The sequence below is a fragment of the Choloepus didactylus genome, chromosome 15 (genome assembly GCF_015220235.1).
Source record: "Choloepus didactylus isolate mChoDid1 chromosome 15, mChoDid1.pri, whole genome shotgun sequence".
Taxonomy (NCBI): Eukaryota; Metazoa; Chordata; class Mammalia; order Pilosa; family Megalonychidae; genus Choloepus; species Choloepus didactylus.
Genome location: NC_051321.1, coordinates 73,581,751 through 73,594,417, shown reverse-complemented (window position 1 = coordinate 73,594,417; position 12,667 = coordinate 73,581,751). Strand labels below are relative to the sequence as shown.

Below are 12,667 nucleotides of genomic sequence, written 5' to 3'. Positions count from 1 at the left end.
ACAAGGGAGACACAGGGAGGGTGTCTTGCTCTGTTTTGGTTTTCTGTTGAGAAACACACCTTGAGAACAGGTTGTGGTGATGATCTAGCTGCAACAAAGTTCAGAGTTCATTGATCACCAGGGTTGCTTCACTTGATCTGGCATATTGACCCACTGCTTCTGTTTGCCTTATTTCCACTCTGCCAATTTGTGGTTGAGGAAATTGTCCTTCCACAGAGAGACCACCACGAGTGAGGGGGGCCCTGGGCCAGGCAACCTGCTCCAGAGAGCAGAAAGGCAAGCGTTGCATTCCTTCTTAGCTCTGATAAGTTTAGATAGAAAATTTTAAACATTGTTTTGGTCACTTTGTGATCTCCTTTCATGGCTACAGAAACCACTTGGAGGTGAGGTGGGGATGGCCGGACCCAGCTTGGTGCCTGGGAAAATGGATGAAGTTTAAGATGTAACAAACCTGGACTTGCCTTTGTGAACACAAGATTCACACTGAAACTTCTGGGGCCACATAATTCATTGCACTGTCAGGCACAAAAGAGGGTGGTATAAGAGTCTGCCCTCTTCTCTCAGGGGAAGACAGTCCCAAACCTGCTTTGTAGAGCTGACTACTTGTTAAGTTCTCAGAGAAAGTGTTTTGGATATCAACCACTTCTATTTTAGGCAGATGTTTTAATTGCAAGCAACAATACACCTCAAAATAGTCTTGGTGAAGACTGAGGGTCCAGAACTTGCGGCTTCAGGCCTGGATGGATCCAGAGGTTCAGATTCCTCATCAGGATTCTGCCTCTCTCTCCATATTTTCTCCTTTTGGTTTCACTGTGAGGAAGCCTTTCTCCTTCAGGAAGATGATACTCAAGGGCTCCGGGCTTGTAGCTTTTACATCCAAATCTCAGAGAGAAACTGTCTCTCAGTTCCTGAAAAATGCCAATGATAAGACCCTACCTCTTAGCTTTTCAGAGCTTAGAGTTCCTCCATCTGCCAAACTGCCTTGGCCCCTCATGGGGGGAGGGGTGGGGTTCTTGGTTGACATCCCACACAGGTCAGAGTCTGTAGATAGTTGCTCTGAAGAAGAGACACAGGACAAACCAAAGAGTGGGAGAAAGAGAGGTCTGTGCAACTTCTGTATACTGCCTCCCCCAATTATTTAGGTGACCAGGCTTTAGATTAGAAAGGCACAGGTTTGAACACTAACCCCACAGCTTACCAACCATGTTTCCTCATGTAAGCTTCTTAGCTGGCTAAGCCTTAGCTCCCACATCTGACTAGTGAGAACAATAATACCTGCATCAAAAATTAAAAGTGATGAAGAACTCAACATAAGATCTGGAACGTAATAAGGGCTTAATAAATATCAGCTATTATTATAATCTAGCAACTCCAGAAAGGACCAAGAAAGATTGAATGCACATTTTTGTTGTTTTCCTAGCCTAAGGTTTTGAACCAGAAGAAAGTCTTTCCACATATGTCAAAAGATCAGTCTCACCCACAGAATTGAAAATTTCTGCTTATTCTTCCCCTGAACTCTGTCAGGGAACTCTGGAACAAGGAAGACCACAAGTTCCTCTTCTCAGTTACATTAAAGAAGAAAGACTGGAGAAAAGGGAAAATGGAAAAAAACTGGACTTTGACATCATGCATCTCTCAGGACCGTTGACCCAAACCTTCCCCAAGGGGTCCCTTCCCAATGGCCGACTGCCCCATCCCCCATTCCATGTCACACAGTGGCTCCAGTATGGTCATCAGAATTTCAAGAGGTTAATCAATATGTCTGGATAGTTTCCTTCTTCCTTGGTGGCACACTTTCTGACCGTTTTAATATCTTAGGCACAGACTGTGGGGTGAGGTACAGCTTTACTTTAGCAATCGAGGAAAGACTTCCTGGCAGATACCAATCTGCAACTGCTGTGCTACAGAGCAGTGGCTAAGAGCACAGACTCAGAGCAAAACTGCCTGGGTTCAAATCCCAACTCTGCGGCTTGCTGTGTGAACTTGGATGAATTTCTTAAACTCTGGATGACCTCATAGGGCTCTTTTGAGGATTAAATAAGTTAATATACATAAAGCACTTAAAATAAACCCTCAGAATGTGAATCATTGGCAGAAGGAGAGAGAGAGAGAGGTGGGAGAGGGCAGAAGTGACAGATAAATCAATCAAGAATGACAAGCTGAACAACCTTGTGGTCTGCATGAGGCCACTATCAGGAGACTACAAGAGGTAGAAAATAGAGCTCTTTAGCAGCCTCAAATGATGGGATGTCTGAAGAAAGTGGGATTCATTACCAGTGAGTGGCTGTAGGTAAGAGCCATGAGGAGGAAAAGTGACTTTGGATTGCAGAGTGCATGGAAAGACTTTAAGGAGGTCTTGGGGATGTGAAAGAAGTCTTGAAGAATATGAATGTTTGGAAAGAAGGAAAGGGTGTTCTGATTGAGTTAATAGCATAGACAAATATAAAGTAAATAGGTTTAGCTGTGATGAAAATTTCAAGAGTTTTTGCAGAACAATAGTGGGAGAGCTTGGAACTTTAGAGGATATTGAAGAGTTGAGGCATAACATTTTAGTCAATGGTAAGCCATTGGACAGCAACTGAAATCAGTCCTCAAGGTGTTTAACACAGTGGGAGTGAACAGGATAATGTGTAACGGGGGGGAGTACAGAGAAAGAGACCATTCATTCAGGACATATTCACAGAACTCTAATCTGCACCAGGAACTCACTGCTCCCAGGATCCAGAGGTAAATAAAACAGATAAGGCCTCTGTTCATGGAGCTTAAAATTGAGTGAGTTCCAATTGATCCACTCAGGGAATACCGGTGGATGCTGAAACTATTAAGTACACAGTTCCTGGGAAACAAGCTATTCACATGGTCCCTGAGTCTTATTCATAGATAACTTATTAATTACAAAGGGAAATGGGAGCTTTCCATGGAGAAATCTGGTGTTGCCACCTTACCCAGTGCCCTGACCAAGGGTCACTGAGTTGGGATGTCCAGATGTGGTGCCACCCCCAGCAGAGTATTTCTTAACAGGACGATTTAAGCAGAATCCAATCAGAGGAAATAATCAGACAAATCCAAAATGTGGAACATTCAACAACCCAGCTGGCCTGGGTCTAGAGAAAAGTATGTGATATTAAAAACAGATTTTAAATGGTGAGGGTGCAGAATGTTAATTACAGATTAATAGGGATGAATATAGTTGTTGGCAAAATATAGCCTATGGAGCAAATCCGGTCCACTGCCTATTTTTATAAATAAAGTTTTATTGGAACATTTACGTTGTCTAAGGCTGCTTTCAGGCCGCAATGACAAGAGTCGTGTAGTGGGGGCAGAGACGATATGTATGCTTTCTGATTCTTTACAGAAAAATAATTCCTGACCCCTAGATTAAAGTGATGCACGAATCTTGATTAGCTCTTGGGTCAGGGGAAGAAATGAAAACATCTATAAATATAATTTTAGGGCAACTGAAGAAATTTAAATAAGGACTGCATATTAGAGGACGTTGCTGAATTCCCATTAATTTTTATAGATGTGATAGCAGCATTGTGCTGATGTTGCAAAATGTCCTTCTTAGGAGTTCAGTGCTGATAGATTTAGGGGTTGTGTCATGATGTCTACAACCTACTCACAAATGGTTCAACTCCACCTCTTCCCCTGGTGGGGGCAGTGGGGGGGGGGGGCGATAAGAAGAAAAAATATGGAGAGAAAGCAAATGTGGCAAAATCTTAATAGCTGGTCAACCTAGTTGAAGGGCCCCGAAGTATTCATTACACATTCTTTCAATTTTTCTGTAGATGTGAATATTTTCAAAATAAAGCTGTGAATTTTTTTTTTAACGTTTAACAGAATTAGAGGGGATCAACTTAGGGACCCAGCTGTGGTAGCCCAGCTGTAACTTTCCTTCAGGCTCTGGCCTGAACTTCTTGCCTGCCCCACTTAAGGCCCCCTCCCTGCCCAATTCCCTTACAGTTGAGAAAAGTTTGGCGAGTTGGAGGCGTCCTGCCTCTCCCCTAAAGGGGACACTATTGAGTGCCTTCTCTCTTTATAACTTGGAGATTTTGCTTGTTGTCTCTTTTGCACAGCAATTCCATCAAGCTGGTGAATCTTCTCTCCATATTTATCAGCACGTGGCTTACAGCAGCTGGGTTCATCCATTTGGTAAGTAACCTTACAGATGGCCTCAGCTCTGGCTTTCCTGGGGTGAGCCCCTCTGTGAGTCATTTTATTACCTGGAATTTCTCTTGCCAAACAGAAACTTCAGCCCAGCTGTAGAATGTAGGAAAAAGGAAGCAACAGCGCAGTAGTCCAATGAGTTGGGGTTCCAACCCGTTTACCCTAGACTAGTTCTGAATGGTGAGTGATGTTTGCGCTATTAACCCAAGTTTTTCAGCTCACCAGTATTGCGGTGGGGGCTGTGGAAGATTTTTCATCCTGCTTGCAATAACCAAACACAGACACAAGATGGCAGTGCTTCCCTAGCAAATGCCCTGAAAGGGTCTGAAGTCGAGGCTGGAAGTTGGACCCACACCTCTCTGTAAACAACAAATTCAGATCCCTCTGTTTCTCTCCACCTCTTTACAAAAAGCCACCTTTGATTCTTTTGCCTGATTACTTGTCAAGTTATTTTGTACCTCAGAAATGTTAATTCTTTTAAGTTAATGAGTCTTTGAAAGCCTTCTATTAGTAAGTCAAGCTCTTCTCACCCTCCTAAGGCAGGTTTTCCCCCTGAATTAGAGAGCACAGCTATTGTTGAAAGAGCATTTCATACTAACACCTCATCTAACTGTGAAGCTTTGAATAAAGGTGACCTTCCCCTGCCAAGCCTCTATTTGTATAAGGGGTAGAAGGATGCATTTAGTTACCACCACTTGGGTTTATGGAACCATCACCCAAAGGAGGACAGGCCTGGGATGGAGGCCAGAGGCTCTGGTTCAGGCACCGGATGGGCTGGCGTCTCACCCAACCCTTTATGCTGAGGGGCTGAAATCACTGTAAGGTGAATTGCCCCAGCTCGTGCTGCAGCACCTCAAATGAGGAGCAAATATGAGCCTGTGGTCTTCAGTAGGTCAGCAGCGGTGCCTCCCAGAGCTGTTACATAACATGTCTTCTGGTTGACCAGGAAACCCCCATGAAAATGGCACCTTGAGGACAAACTTTGATGAGTGAAAGAAGCCAAGTCCTGGAATGTCCTGCAGAGGCAGAGCAGGGGGCCATCCACACGGGCCACACTGGCGGGTTGTATGCATTGGCTGTCCAGTGCTAATAGGCCTGGAGTTTGGGATCTAGCCCTGGTCCCTGTTCTTTCCTGAGAGTCTCCTCTTCTCCCAGTGAGAGAGAAGGCCTCTCTCCCTACTGCCTCACAGCATTGTTGGCAGATCACATATAATGGGACAACAGGAAAGTGTTTGGTAAAGTCTAAAGCAGGAGAGGGCAAATCACTGCGCAGGGCCCAAGGCAGGCCAAATCCGGCCATACTCGTTTGTTTATGGATTGTCCGTGGCCGCTTTCCTACCACAACGATGGAGTTGCATAGTTGTGACAGGGACCGTGTGGGCCACAAAGCTGAAGATATTTACTCTCTGGCTCTTTTTCAAAAAAAGTTTGCCAGTTGTTGGTCAAAAGGGTTGCACAAATGCAAACTGTACTCGTGAGCTCACCCTTCCAGCTCTGAGGGAGATTCTGCAGCCTGAAGGGTAGAATCCGTTGTTGATGTTCTAGGAAGGAGGGAGGGCAGGGTTGGCAGCTAGAGGTGCTCCGAGGTCTGTTAGGGATATGGTCATAAGATCTGAAGGAGCAAGGCCCAGCAGGCATCTTCTTGTGTGAAAGGATTGTGAAAGGAGGTGGCCCTCGGGGATTTCTGCAGGAGAGCACAAACCAGGCTCACCGAGGTTCAGCAGGAACTCTCAGAGCCAGGGAAGGGCTGGCTTTTCTACCTTGAAGAGAAATGCTGTCAAACATGACCAGGGGCAACGTCCTAAAATTTAGCTGGCCTTGTGTCAAACGATGAAAAGAAGACGAGACTTGGGTTGTCTCCCTCCGCCTCTGCCTTCTCTTCTCTGCCCCAGTCAGCTAGGAAGGAATTGCCCATCGTGAGAGCTCTGCTTTCTCCATCACCTGCTCCAAGATGCTGACCCATCACCCACAGAACTCAGCCCAGGGTACCAGACTGCCTTCTTCTGAGAGCAGCATGGCTCGGGAAGCAGCATGCTGGATCTCTTGGGCTTCCTGGTGCATTATATATATATATACATAATTTTGTTTTCCTTTTTCTATCCTGGCCTCTTGTTTTAGGTGGAGAATTCAGGGGACCCATGGGAAAATTTCCAAAACAACCAGGCTCTTACCTACTGGGAATGTGTCTATTTACTGATGGTTACGATGTCCACCGTTGGCTATGGGGATGTTTATGCAAAAACCACGCTTGGCCGCCTCTTCATGGTCTTCTTCATCCTTGGGGGACTGGTAAAAGCTCTTTATAATGATCTTGATATTTATGGTTATTAGCTTTTCCTGTTATCCGTGTCCTTAAAGCTTTGTTATTAGTATACTATGTTTCTGCATTAGAAGCAAGCAGTTGTCTCCGTGTGACAATCGGGTCAACTAAATATGAAGACGATTGTGACTTTTCTGCATATTCTTTGGTATAGTAAACTTGTTTCCCATAGACGAGAAGTTATACAACCTGGGTCCATCGCCCTTATTGGGGACAGCCATTTAGCCAGAGCAAACCCAACTGTCTTCAAGTGATGCTGTTCATAAGTGAGAGTGCCAGTTCCTTAGTGAGGTAAATTTAAATCTGAGGTTCTGCTAGGACGGTTGCTGTCACTGGACCCTGGTTGATGGCTGTTGATACCTTGCAGACAGCTTGCGGTTTCAAGAGCTCACCCTCCCCTCTACTTCCAACAAACACTGTGGCTGGGGCCTGCTCCAAAGTGTAGGGTCCCATATGAGAGGGTGAAGGGGCACTGGTCAGGTCCAAGTGGACGTCACCAGGCTAGTGGAGGGTGGTTTTGTAAACAGCCAGCTCCATCATGCAACGACACGTGTGGAATTCTCTCCTCCCTTATAAAGCAGACAGTTTCACTGTTTGCTTTTCCGGTCTATGCAGATCTGTATTTAGCATCAACTGTCTGTTATGATGTAATTTTCAAGGGGGATTTGTGGCAACACATTGGTGTTTGCTGCATTTCGTCTTTCAAAAGTAGCTTTAAGTTTAGATTTTTGCCATAGATGAGGTAAGTGATTAAAATTATAATTCACCGACAGCTTTCACTTATGTACACCACACATGCATTTATATCTCTTTATGCATACACATCTCTGTTTTGTATGCATACGTCATAGACATTTAAAAATGTGTATAAATGTATGTGTGTGCATACATTAATGGAGCATTTCTACAGCACCTAAAAAGTCCCGTAGATAATGGCACCCAGTTATCTGAAAGCAGGCCTTAGGAGTACCCAGCCACAAGCAAGATGTTTGTTGGACAAAACATGGCAGATTGTTTTTCTCCTTGTTATCCTCTCCTCCCATGTAATCTCCTAAATTTACCTTTTGAGTTTTTGTGATTTTTTTTTTAATGGAAGGGTTTATTTTTTTAATCTTCTTTTGGTGTTTATTGTCTTTAATAACTCATAAAGACATTAATTTTCCTTTGAATTTTAACTAGAAAGAAAAGTCTTCTCTTGCAATAGTTTGTGTACACACGTGTGCATGCTTAATTTTACCAGCATGCATGTTTTATTTTATTTATTTCTCTTCTGAAAGAAGAGCCAAATGCCAACTTTTTTCTGCTGCTTTGTATTTTCTCAACTGTGATTTTTTTTTTCTTTCTAGCTGTCTAGGTTGGCTAGTGTTTTATTGTGTCCCATGCGTTCTCAGGAACTTACCTTTTTTGTGTGTTTTTTATTCTTTTTATAATCAACTGGATTCATATATCTCTTCAGAGTTCTAATCCTTTTGTGTTTCCAAATCTTAGTGTCCCCTTTCTGAAAAGGTCCCCCCTTTCTTTGGCCTGTCTTTTTAGTCTCTTCTGTCTCCTATCTTCTCCTCAGGCCATGTTTGCCAGCTACGTCCCTGAAATCATAGAGCTAATAGGAAACCGCAAGAAATACGGGGGCTCCTATAGTGCGGTTAGTGGAAGAAAGTAAGTATGCCAAGAGCTTTTGCTGTCTCCACTGCAGTAGAATCCTCTCTGCATGCCATTTTTTTCTTTTCTTTTTTTTTTTTTTTTTGGCTCTTGTTTCTTTGTTTCATGCATGCAGGCAATGTTTGCCCGCTACGTGCCCGAAATTGCCGCGCTCATCCTGAATCGGAATAAATTCGGCGGGACTTTTAACAAACATGGAGGCAGAAAGTAAGTCAGTTGCATCAGAAAAGGCGTGGTTGAGTGGCTCCTGAGAGTCCCTGTGGGGGTGACGTCAGAAACCTGCCCCTCTCCCACCCCACCCTGGGTGCTCTAGCGGGGAAGGGCCGTATTCTGCATGGGGTGTGATGTCGGACGTTACCCTGGGAAGTTTGTCGTGCTCAGACCAACCACCCAGGCCTCATTCCCACTCACAATTTTCTTCCCCAGACCTCCTTTCCAAGAAAAATAGTGCATTTATCCTGGAATGGGTCCTTATATAACTAGGCCCATATTTTAGGTTCTGACCCCTAATGAGGAGGCCAAGATTTTTCATTCTTCGCCTTACCTGGCTTAGTGATTGCATGAATTCTAGTCCCCCTAACTAATGCGATGCCATCCTCTGGTGGTCTTTGTGCAGCAATAACGTGGAATAAAACTCTAGCAGGGAAGTCCTAGAAAGGTCAAGGTCAAGATCATCTATTGCCTACTGTGAAGGCATCATGGCCACCAGACAGCCAATTCTCCCTAGCCAAGAGGCACCAGTCTGTCCTCAGAGATACTCATTACTCCATTGAAATTCCTTCCGGGCAAGAAACATTATATTTATGGTTTGTTGGGGCACTCTTTGGTATTTGTGATGAGTCTTGTTTGACTTTGCATCCATGAATGCTTTCTTTTTGAGAGCTGTTTCAATGTGTGCTCAGATCACTCATACCAATATTGATATCAATATGTGGTTCTAACATCAGTCAGAACAAAGCTTTCTTTAAAAGCTTTCTCTCGGGCACTCAGCTTTGCTTGACTTTGTGAGACATAATTTACATACAGTGAAATGTACACATTTTTAGCATCCGGCTTGAGGAGTTTTTACCTAAGTGCACACCCGTAATGCCATCCAGATCAAGACGGAGCATTTTCATCACCTGAGAAAGGAAACTCATGCTGCCTCCCAGTCATGAAAGTTCCTATAAGGGAACTGGATTTTTCCTTCATTTTTAAATGAACTCTTGAATAGCCTCTTCTGTTGTAAGAAAAAATGAAACAAAACCAGTTGCGTTGCAATTGCCTCCTCTCATCTTGATGGTGTGTCACACTGGATGGAGCAACCCCCCTCTCCTGTCCGTGATCCAGTGCGTCCTGAGCTCAGGTGTCCAGTCCTCTGTTCAGAAAATGAGTTGATGGGGGAGAAAAGGCTCATTTTCTTGAACTACCCACAGGACACCAGTTTCCTTTCAAAGGAACAAAGGGCCGTGGGCAAGAGGGGCCAGTTGGCATCTGTCCAGCGGAGGCAGTAAATTCCTCCACCTTCCCTCTGATGGAGTCCTGCTCTTTCTATTATCTTAACGGCCCTGGATTAGGTTAGAACCAAGCTGTTCTGATTTCTGGGCCCTTGGTTGGCTCCCAAAGGCCAAATAAGTCCAGAGATTCTCATTGTGGTCATCTCTCACGTGCCAAGAGGAAAACTGCTTCTCTGTCTGTTTAGGCTTTAAGCTGGGGACAGGCCGCCATAAAGCAGAAAGCATTCGGAGAGCCTGGGGTCTCTCTATGGCCTCCCCCCACTTCTGTCCGTGCCAGCATTTCCTTATCATGGCCCTGAAGAAGTCAATAAAATCAGTTACCCTGAAGTCTAGGTTGAAAAAATTTTTTGACTTTTGCTCCAGGTAATATTTTTTTCAAAATGGTTTCCCTAATCAAATGTGGGTGGGCTCGTGACTGGTGGCTTTGGTTGATAGGTGACCAGATGGGGCCCTGAGACCAGACTTGGTCTGATCCGGTCATCTTGTTGATTAGCACTTTCCCCCAAACCCCCATGTGCTGATGACTTCAGATCAGAGATTTCCTGCAGTTTTTGTTCTTGCTTTGTAATCTTTTATCACCACTTGTAGCCTGATTTTCTCTCTCCCTCTCTCCCTCTCTCTCTTACTCCCCCCCCCCCCCCTTTACGAAAATGCACACTTTGCTTTTAACATTCTCTTTGGGTCTCCAATGTCCCCCAGCCCTGTGGACAAAGTCGTGCTGTCATCAGCACTGGGACCATTCACTTTACTTTATGCATTGTTTCCCAGTTCAAAAGCTAATTACTAAGTAGTTTAAAGAAGCCCTTTGGTCACTTAGATCTTTCATCAGAGAATATAAGCTTGGGAAAGGAATGGTAATAAAGGGCCATTAGCACCCTTTGTTTGATGTTGTTTTTCCAGTGGGTAGAACAAGATTGATGAAATGTTATGTTTGGCCAAAATTTGAGTTTTCATTTGGAATTCAGTGCTGAGAGAATGGGCTGTCAGAATCAATAAGTTTTCTTTCGCTTGGGATATGGGCATGTGGTAGTAATTAGCAATATAAGGTCTTTAGTTGAGCAACCAAGCATGAGTTCTGGCAGTAAACATAATGAGAAACTACAGTTGTTCTATTTCTAATGTCAGAAAGTTTCCAGATAAAATTAAATGCATTTGTAAAATGAAAGCAGCTAAACTTTGTTGAAAGATACAGTTCAGACACTTAAAATAGCATGCTGTGCTTGGCGGTTTTGTGTGTGCATAAATATATGTGCTATACTCATGGACACACGTACATATACACTTCATAATCAAATGAATGCCCAGAAAGTCATTAAAACATATACATGGTAAAGGGATTTGTTTATGCATGCATCTTTTATTCAGGAATAACCTCCTTAACAATGCATTTACTTGTCAAAGGACCCAAAGCTAACCAAAGTAACTTGTAAACCAAAGCTATGGAGACAGAAAATTTTGAAATTCAAAAGCTGTAGACAGAAATGCTCAGGGTTTGTTAATGCTGCACCCAATTTCTGGATATTGGAGAATATGAAGGTTTCATTGGCATCTGATTTTCTATTTTGATCTACATATTTGCATCATATGTAGCCTTCAGGAAGTCAGAACATCTCCACCATCATCGTGGTGTCGAGGGCCTGGGCAGCTCCAACATTTTCATCAGTGTGCCTTGCCTGGCATCCCACTGCACGTCCAGAGCCAACAGGAGGTGTAGGTGCACACATGTGCACAGCTGTGATTGAATGTATTTTACATAGATGTGTTGGGGCTCTGAAGAATAGGAATCTGGGTGAAAACAACCAAGGATTCAGAAAGAGACCAAAGCAGGCTCTCTCCCCTAGTGGGAGGTGCTGAGGACCCTTAGCCTCTTGGGCTGATGCTGTAAGCCTTAGTCAAATGCGTGGCCCCTCAAGCAGCTCAGCCTCCCTTCTTGAGGCCACACCCTCCCCCTTCTTTTCTTTGCATCCTCAAAGCTGCACTGAGGTGTGTGGGGGCCACAGTGGGGGGGGGGTGGGAGTGAGGCTCCCAGCTCCTCACCTCCCTCCCACAGCCCCTTGCCTTTCCCCCCAGGGTTTTCCTCTCTGAGTGTGACTCAGCCCACTCCTGGCTAATTCTTGACAACTGACAAGATCGTGATCAGAGGTCACATGTCAAAGGCCATGGAAAACAGTCGGTCACTGGAAGACTCCATCTGCCGTAAATCCCTTGTTAGCAGTAGCCGGGCTGGGGAGCATCCAGACCTCGTGTTCCCCATGACTGCGTGTGTGAGGCCGAAACGGAGACAGTCCTAGCCCAGGAGGTTGTGACAGGTTTGGATTAACCTACTGATTCCTGGCAGCCAAGGGTGGAGGGGACACAGAGCAAAGAGGAAGGAATATCAAAGGACAAGGTGTACGCAAAACAGGAGGAAAGTGTGGGTGATCAACTTGGAGAAGCTGAGCCCCCCCCATTCTGGTTTCGGGAACCAGTTATCACAGACTAATCCAGCTCTTTCTCCAATTCAGGAAGGCCATCTGTAAACCTTCACGGCTGTGGCTTCTTTTAGAACGCATCCTTATGTAGGCAGGAGTGCCGCACACTTCTGGAAATGAGACTGTGAATCAATATGGCCCAGAAGTCAGTACTGACAATAATAATTACAAACACTGGCACAGATCCTGATCAGTACAGCAACCCAGGGAGGGGGGTGCTGTCATCATTTCTAGTTTACCAGTGAGGAGACTGAGGAACAGAGGGGTAAAGTAACTTGCCTGATGTCACACAGCTAGTAAAGGGGAGAGCTGGGATTTGATCCTGGGCACTCTGTCCACTGTGCTGTGCCGCCTCTCCAGGTCATCTCCCGAGGATTCCCTCTGCTCTAGACTAAATGTCCCTTTCAGCACACATCCTTCTCCACCTTCACCTGTGAGTGTGCTCGGAGCCCTGTGCACAGAGGGAGGGAGAGGAGCAGGAGGCTGTGAGTTTCACATTGGGCCTGTCTCCTCCTCCTGCTTATCCCCCCGCCTCTGAGGCTCTGAGCCAAGGT

At 44.9% G+C, this 12,667-nt stretch overlaps 1 protein-coding gene across 39 annotated transcripts in view; it reads left to right on the top strand.

The window, feature by feature from the left end:
- Nucleotides 1–12,667, top strand: part of KCNMA1 (potassium calcium-activated channel subfamily M alpha 1) — a 769,155-nt gene that overhangs the window by 512,153 nt on the left and 244,335 nt on the right. For 33 of the 39 annotated variants that reach the window (XM_037803846.1, XM_037803814.1, XM_037803827.1 and 30 more), the window contains exons 7-9: nt 4,077–4,152; nt 6,286–6,456; nt 8,052–8,143. In XM_037803846.1, coding sequence (XP_037659774.1) covers nt 4,077–4,152; nt 6,286–6,456; nt 8,052–8,143 — 339 coding nt within the window. Of the gene's footprint in view, nt 1–4,076; nt 4,153–6,285; nt 6,457–8,051; nt 8,144–8,261; nt 8,354–12,667 lie in introns of all 39 variants that reach the window. The other 6 variants (XM_037803851.1, XM_037803850.1, XM_037803849.1 and 3 more) reach the window with 2 other exon arrangements.